The 7,814-nt window shown below is 45.9% G+C and overlaps 1 protein-coding gene across 2 annotated transcripts in view; it reads right to left on the bottom strand.

Moving 5' to 3' along the window:
* Window positions 1-680: 680 nt before the first annotated feature.
* The window catches only part of commd7 (COMM domain containing 7), a 13,532-nt gene continuing 6,398 nt past the window's right edge, over window positions 681-7,814 (bottom strand). For both annotated transcript variants that reach the window (XM_085260121.1, XM_085260123.1), the window contains exons 4-9: window positions 5,659-5,715; window positions 5,511-5,548; window positions 3,418-3,508; window positions 3,131-3,180; window positions 2,859-2,907; window positions 681-858 (exon numbers count right to left, since the gene is read on the bottom strand). In XM_085260121.1, coding sequence (XP_085116247.1) covers window positions 782-858; window positions 2,859-2,907; window positions 3,131-3,180; window positions 3,418-3,508; window positions 5,511-5,548; window positions 5,659-5,715 — 362 coding nt within the window. In that variant the 3' untranslated portion in view covers window positions 681-781. The remainder of the gene's footprint in view (window positions 859-2,858; window positions 2,908-3,130; window positions 3,181-3,417; window positions 3,509-5,510; window positions 5,549-5,658; window positions 5,716-7,814) is intronic.

Here is a 7,814-nt window from a genome sequence, read left to right as displayed (position 1 = left end):
GTGCACGGATGTTTGAAGGTCACGGTTATCGTCCCTGCGCACAGAGATTCCTCCAGGTCCTCTGAGTATGTAGATGATGTCATGCTGTGTAGATGATGTCATGCTGTGTAGATGATGTCAAGCTGTGTAGGTGAGTTACTTTAATGTGGTTTAGGTTGTTTCTGTGACAGCCGCGTATCGCAGCTCTCTAATGTCAGAAAGTATCGTCAGTACGTAAAGGAGGAGCTGCAGATGCTGTACAAAGATATAAAGTAGGCGGGAAAACCCTTCAGAATAAAGGCAACTTCCTGTCTTCGAGCAGACAGACTGCTGAGGAATAATCAGCAGATAATTATCACAGACGTCTGAAGTGGTTTCGGAGCCGAGGGCTGAAACGGCGCTTGCACCGATGAGCCACTGAGCGTTCTGACATGTGCCTCCAGGCTCGTACGCATCCCTGTGTGGCCTTTACTGCACGCCCGTCTCTGGCTGCTGCTCATTTCGCCTGCATTTAACCTGTTATTGCAGCTAATTCGTGTTTGTTTTAGTAATAATTTATTACATCAGTAAGAGACAGCAGGCCTGAACTCGATCGAACAGGTCTGGTTTCTGATGGAAGTCTCAAAATGTTCCCGCTGATCTCACCCAGGTGTCGTCGTGCTGACAGACTGTTTCCCACAGGGGGAGAAAACAGCAGATAATGACAGGTTACTCCTCAGTTTATTGACTCATTTCAGGTAAAAATGTCACACGCACACAAATTCAACCAGTACATACAACACACACACGGACACACACGCGCTCAGCTGAAGCACTCCATGCTGGCCTTGGCTCGCTCCATCTCGTGCAGGAAGTTGTAAAACTGAGGCAGCGTCAGTTCTGCAGGGAAGAGACAAAAAAGGACGACTTCCTGTCAGAGACAGAAATGAAAGGTTTTTGCATCTGTGGAGGAAAACGTGAAAAACTGGGAGAGCTCCAAACCAGGAATACTCTCTTCAAGAGGAATTAAAATACAGAGGAGCGGTTTAAAATCTACAGCTGCTGTTTGTGAGGTCATTTCCTCCCTGCTACACATAAGAGCCAATCAAAATCACCCAAAAAGCACACCTGAATTACGACCACTGCAGCATTTACCTATCTCTACTTTTAAGATCGGGCTCAAACTTTCCTTTTTGCTAAGGCATATAGTTAGGGCTGGACCAGGTGACCCCGAATCCTACTGAGCAGGGATAGCTCAGTAGGTAGCGTGGTTGCCCCATGATCGGAAGGTCGGGGGTTCGATTCCCCTTAACAGCTACCCTGGGGTACCCCTGAGCAAGGTACCGTCCCTACACACTGCTCCCCGGGCGCCCAATGGCTGCCCACTGCTTCACTGAGTGAATGGGTTAAATGCAGAGAGCAATTTCCCCACGGGGCTCAATAAAGTACACACTTCTTAGTTATGCTGCAATCTGGTCTTTAGGTGATGACGTGACGAATCCTGCTTCCGGTCCAAACTACTCTGCGTTTATTAAGGCTGTTGTGTTTTTAACATGTTTTAATGTTTTGTTCTATTTAATCTGAAGCCCCTAAAAGCAGTCAGTGATCACTGTCTCAGTTTTTATTACTGCTGTTCATTTGAAACCCTTATGATGTAGCTACAGCCCTGCAGCAGTATATTCATGACTAACCTGGTATTGTGGATGGATTATCTCAGTTGTTTTTCTGGCTGAAGTTTGGACTGCATTTATGCCTAACCATCAGGAACCTTCACGTTAACTTTTATCGAGTGGAAAAAGTTAGCGTTCATCCTCCAGCTTCACTGTGTTTATGCTATGCTAACATAGCTGTGTCACTAGCGGTCACGTAGCACATCATTATATAGCAGCTAGCCCAACTTCAGTAACCCTACAAACGTCACTGCTGTTTCGTTTTCTGTCTTCATTTATGTTGGAAGTGATAGCAGAGCTGTACGTTTGAATGTTTCAGAAATCTCTGTCAGAACATGCTATATCATGCTTAGCATGAAGCTAGCGAGCTAACTTCCTGCTAAATCCATTCAATTTAATAAATCCTGTTTTCATGGATGCCTGGATGTTAAACTTCATAGTTACACCTGGTAAAGCAGCAATGCTGATGATTTTATTAAAGATGAAAGAACTTAGACAGTTTGTGACTCTTAGTGATGCTGCAGAGTTCGTTTGACTTTGGGACCTGGGAGTTTGGACCCAGACGTGGTTAATGAAGTCAGACTTAAAGACCGATAGGTACAGCTGCTGGGGGACTCCCATGATGCACTGGGTGTTTCTTCTTCACTCACTACGTGTTAACAGACCTCTCTGCATTGAATCATATCTGTTATTAACCTCTGTCTCTCTTCCACAGCATGTCTTTATCCTGTCTCCCTTCTCTCACCCCAACCAATCACAGCAGATGGCCCCGCCCCTCCCTGAGCCTGGTTCTGCCGGAGGTTTCTTCTCGTTTCCTTCCCACTGTCGCCAAAGTGCTTGCTCGGCCATTTGATTGTTGGGTTTTTCTCTGTATGTATTACTGCAGGATCTACCTTACCATATAAAGCGCCTTGAGGTGACTGTTGTGATTTGACGCTGTATAAATAAAACTGAATTGAAGATCTGTAGGTCGGCTGACTCTGAGAGCATCGGGTGGAGGAACTGATTTTTCATTTACGAAGTTTACACGATTAAACCAGACGAGTTCCTTTTTACATTTCTTACAGTCTTTTTCACTCGCAGCATCTGTTCATTATCTAAGTTTTGTGTCCTGAGTTGCAGAAACAACCGTCAGAGTAACTTAAAGCTTCCTGTTACAGACTCGAGCAGTTGGAAAGAAAGACATTCAAGGTGTGCAAAACTTCAGGTACGAGTGACATCATCACTCACCCATGTAGACGTTTTCAGTGGAATTCCCCTTTCTGACCACGAGCTTCAGCTGCAACCAAACACAACGTGTTCAACAAAACAACGATGCTGTGTGTGTTTTCATATCTTTGTGGGGACCAAAATACCAGTCTCCACAAGTTTGAAGACATTATTGAGAATCAAAATGTGGTTTTAGTGTCCGGGTTACAGTTTGGTTAGGGGAAGCATTATGTCAATTAGATGTTCCCACAGGATATGAATACCCCACATGTGTGTGTGGAGCGCTGTTGTACCTGCAGGAAGACTGTGCCCAATTTCTGAATTTCACTGGTGCCAACAGTCACTGTGGGACGACAAAACACAGCGTGATAAAAACACTCAAACAGGACGGTTGCTGTGTCACGTCTGCGCCTGAAACAGTGAGGCGCGTCATGGTTAGCTCTGTTATTCAGCTTCCATCGGCTGCACACACCGAGGGGTTCAAATGTGCTCAGAGGGCGGACGCGCTCACAGACAGACTCAGACTGAACCTCTAATGTGAGCCAAATTTGCCGTGCACGCTAGGTTTGCTCCTTCTTACCTCCAAACTTCCACTCCATGTCAACCAGCTGGTTGACCATCAGAGTCTGCCCGACAGCGAGCCTGGTCAGCGCTGCGTAGTGCTCCGCCCACTGCAGGAACACAGATCACATCAGACTCCTGAGACACGTGTTCACCGTTTAAAGGTTGCCTGAGTAACATCGTAAGAACAAGTTTTATCAACGACACTGAGTCAGTGCTAACTAGGGCTGCCACGATTTGTCGACTAGTCACGATTACGTCGACTATCAAAATCGTCGACGACTGATTTAATAGTCGACGCGTCGTTTGAAGCTTTGTAAGATCACAAAAGACGCAGGAATAAGTAGCAGGATTTAAGAGTGTAATAACGGACTGAAACAGAAGATGGCAGCACTGCATGTACAAGGATGCCAGCTGCCGTTAAACCCCGAAGAAGAAGAAGCAGCTGTGTCCCAGAATTCATAGCACGGCCCAGCGCAGTTTCCAACAATGGCGGCAGCTAGTTAGTTTTAATGTTACTCTTATTATTCTTTCTGGGTCACAAAATAAACGTTTAACATATTTTCAGGCGAGAATGTAGCTGTGTAAACCTCAAATATCTGCTCAGTTTATCAGGACACCACATATTTTCAAAAGCGCTCCGACGTTTTCGGAGACGTCTGTTACCCACTAGCTCGTTAGCTAGCCGGGGGCTAGGTCACTAGCGCCGTGAGAACACCGGACTCCCCGCAAATCGTTTTCAAACCCACCGCCGTCTTTCGCTACTCAGGTTAAACATGATATATGAGTCACTTAGATAACTTACAATGTTATTGTTTGGCTTTTTTTAGTATTTTATTTGTTCCTGAGTAAATCTGTTTGTCTGAGATTAAAGTTATAGTTTTTACACAGCTGAATAAAGTCAAGCAGACAGCTGATTATCAGAAGTGTGAGATGCTCCAGAATATACTCCGGTGTCCTGTTATATTTTAGATAGCAAGGAGTTTATTAAACTTCACCGAAACAATCTGCAAATTTCATTAAAATTTAATAAACTATCATCTTGTCTTTATTTTTAGTTAGCACAGACCTTAAACACTTAAAGCTGTAAGCTAATGATAGTTATATAAGCTGTAGTTTTACTTCTAATGGATGATGATCTGATTAGTCGACTAATCGCAAAAATAATTGGTGACTAGTCGACTATCAAAATAATCGTTTGTGGCAGCCCTAGTGCTAACACGTGCTAACACCTGTCAGCTAGCTTCGGCCCAAACGGACACACGTGCTCCTCCCTGTTGTTTTACACGAGTCAGCATGTGCAGCCTGAGCATCACAATGATGGCGAGCTAAGGCACAGCTAGCTGGCTGACCATCCTCGTGTAGCCACCACCGTGGGAGTGTTAGTTACACAGAGGTTAAAGTGTGCTGGATCGATCTGGAACAGTTCAGTTCTTGGCGTTGCTTCGAGCAACAGCCAGCAGATACCTGACGCCCCGTGACGCGCTTACAGCCTCAGCCTGTGACGTGTTCATGGTGCAGATGTAAATAAAGCTGCAGCAGGCTACAGAAGAGGAGCTGCAGGATTTACCCACAGTAAACACAACATGTTAGCTGGTGAAGAAATGGTAAATGGACTGGTTCTCATATAGCGCTTTTCTACTCTTCTGAGCACTCAAAGCGCTTCACACAACTTGTGCATTCACCCATTCTAACTAGCATTCACACACATTCATACTTCGATGGATGCGTCGGAGAGCAATTTGGGGTTAGTATGTTGCCCAAGGATATTTGGCACGCAGACGAGGGGAAGCCAGGAACCTTCCGATCATTGATGACCTGCTCTACCTCCTGAGCTACAGCCACTCACAGAAATAAGTCCAGAGTCCTGGAAGGCCCTTTGAACCATCTATGACGTCTTTAATAGTAGTGGAAAGTTTGGCACACGTAAAGGGCGTGGCTTTGGTCAGGTGGTTTGATCCCAGTCTGCATGCCACGATACAAACCCCATGTTGCTCTATGAATGCATGAATGTCAGACAGGAAGCACTTAGAAACAGCACGCTTGTGTGAATGAGGCAGAAAAGCGCTGCATAAGCAGCTTTCCATTTACCTTTAGCACTACTTCACTTACCTGCAGTGAGAAGTGAGCCGACTTTTCCTCGCTCAGTCCTGAAAAATGATCAGAGTGAGCAGGTTGGCTTTCATTAACACAAACGTGACAGTAACTAATACGACTACTGTGAGAATGACTCTGAGGCACAGAGGACTCGGATGTGTACCTAATGTCAGGAGGTCTTCTTTGATCTGCTCGCCTGTCAGGTTTTTCTTCAGGGCTCCTGAGGAGAAAACAGACACGGACACCTTCCTGTTACTGTTTATAGCTCCACCTGTTGAGTGTCGGGTTTTAAACGCCGTGAGAAAATACTGTGCAGGTATCCCCACATACACATCTGTATGGAGATCACTGCTGCAGACACACCTGGCCCGTGCAGTAAGCGTGCACACGTACAGTGCAGCGTATACAGCACCACAGACAGATAGCCCACGCGTAACTGGCATTCTGGGAAATGGAGGAAGTGAAAATACAAACGAAATCACAGGCAGAAACATGCTGTCTGTGAATGAAACCTGAAAGCACAGTGTTAGCACTGTTGCCTCACAGCAAGGAGTTCACTTCCACCATCAGGCTGGGGTCTTCCTGCAGGGCTTCTCCCCGGGTACAACGCCTTCCTCCCACAGTCCACAGACATGCAGATAGTGGGGTGAATGGTTGCCTGTGTGTTAGCCCCCCCCCCCCCCCCCCCCGTGACCTAACAAGGATAAGAAGCAGAGGAGGGATGGATGGCACATAAAATAAGATTTACTCATCCATCCACAAACCAAAAACACCCTGTCAGTGGGTTTATCTGTGACAAGGATTCACTTCCTGTGACTGAGATGAACAGGAAGCACTGGTGCTAACGAGGGAGGATTCTTTTCTCTCGTTCAGTTCATTTTTATTTCAGTGGTTTCTGTTCGAGCTCACTGTAATAACCTTGATGCAGACTCTGTATAAAGGACCAGATTAGTCAGAGATGAGGGAGGAAAAACGACCACTCTGCTGTTTTCTCTGATTTCTCTCAACACTTTGTTGCCGATCACATCTTATGGCTCGTAATAATCGCTGCACTTCTGTCTCAACTTTGCAAACAGAAACTCGCCCAAAATATTTGCCCCAGGTGTCAGGAGCACTTTGTTGTACTGAACTTCTGCACTGAGGGCTATACTTATCAGAAACTACCCGCATGGACCGCAGCTGGGCGGCTCATCAAGAATGCAGCAGCACATCGGGGCTGCACACAACACAAGTGGGAACAAGGGGAAGTGTTATCCATTTTCCATTTATTCTCTCGTGCTGGCAGAGCGCGTTCAGAGAAACACAAATTGAAATGTGTTGAAAGAAGCCTTAGTCTTCAGTTACACCTGCCTGAGCCTGCTGCTTCCATCGCACTGAATCAAACACCACCTATAGTCCCCTATTCAGTTACATCCCAGGTCACATGCTGCTGCTGTCGCTCACACAAGTGCTTCGTAAAACCGTTACTGCAGGCAACAGATTTAAAGCTCCATACGCCCTCATCGTGTTCAGCGCTGTGGCATCAACAATCTGACACTCGGCTAGAAATCAAAACCAGCCAAACTCCACTCCTTTTAACCTCCAAACACATGACCCACATCCCACAGCGCAGAGGATAAACAGACCACAGCACTGAGGCAACAACTCAGTTCCATTCATCACAACAGCGGTCGCCTCAAGGCGATGGTAAAGACCCCACAATCATCCAGAGAAAACCCCAATGATTAGGCAACAGTGGGAAGGAAAAACTCCCTTTTAACAGGAAGAGGGGCGGGGCCATCTGCTGCGACCGGCTGGGGTGGAGGGGAGGAGCCAGTTTTAACAGGATATTTCTAACTTTAGAGATGTTGCACAAATGGAAGAAAGCAGTCTTACATATTTGTTTAATATGTGCATTGAAGGACATGTCCTGGTCAAAAATGACTCCAAGGTTCCTCACAGTGTTACTGGAGGCCAAGGTAATGCCATCCAGAGTAAGAATCTGCTTAGATACCATATTTCTAAGATTTTCAGGGCCGAGTACAATAACCTCAGTTTGATCTGAATTAAGAAGCAGAAAGTTAGCGGCCATCCAGGTCTTTATGTCTTTAAGACATTCCTGCAGTTTAACTCATTGGTGTGTGTTATCTGGCTTCATTGACAGATAGAGCTGGTGTCATCTGCATAGCAGTGTAAATGTATGCTATGTCTTCTAATGATGCTGCCTAAGGGAAGCATGTATAATGTAAACAGAATTGGTCCTAGCACTGAACCCTGTGGAACTCCATAATTAACCTCAGTGTGTGAAGAGGACTCTCCATTTACATGCACAAACTGGAG

Source organism: Mchenga conophoros, linkage group LG20 (genome assembly GCF_057382185.1).
Source record: "Mchenga conophoros isolate Kocher_MC1m ecotype Shallow Benthic linkage group LG20, M_conophoros_male_GT1.1, whole genome shotgun sequence".
Taxonomy (NCBI): Eukaryota; Metazoa; Chordata; class Actinopteri; order Cichliformes; family Cichlidae; genus Mchenga; species Mchenga conophoros.
The sequence above is the reverse complement of the archived record's forward strand: the minus strand, read 5'-3'. Positions and strand labels throughout refer to the sequence as shown.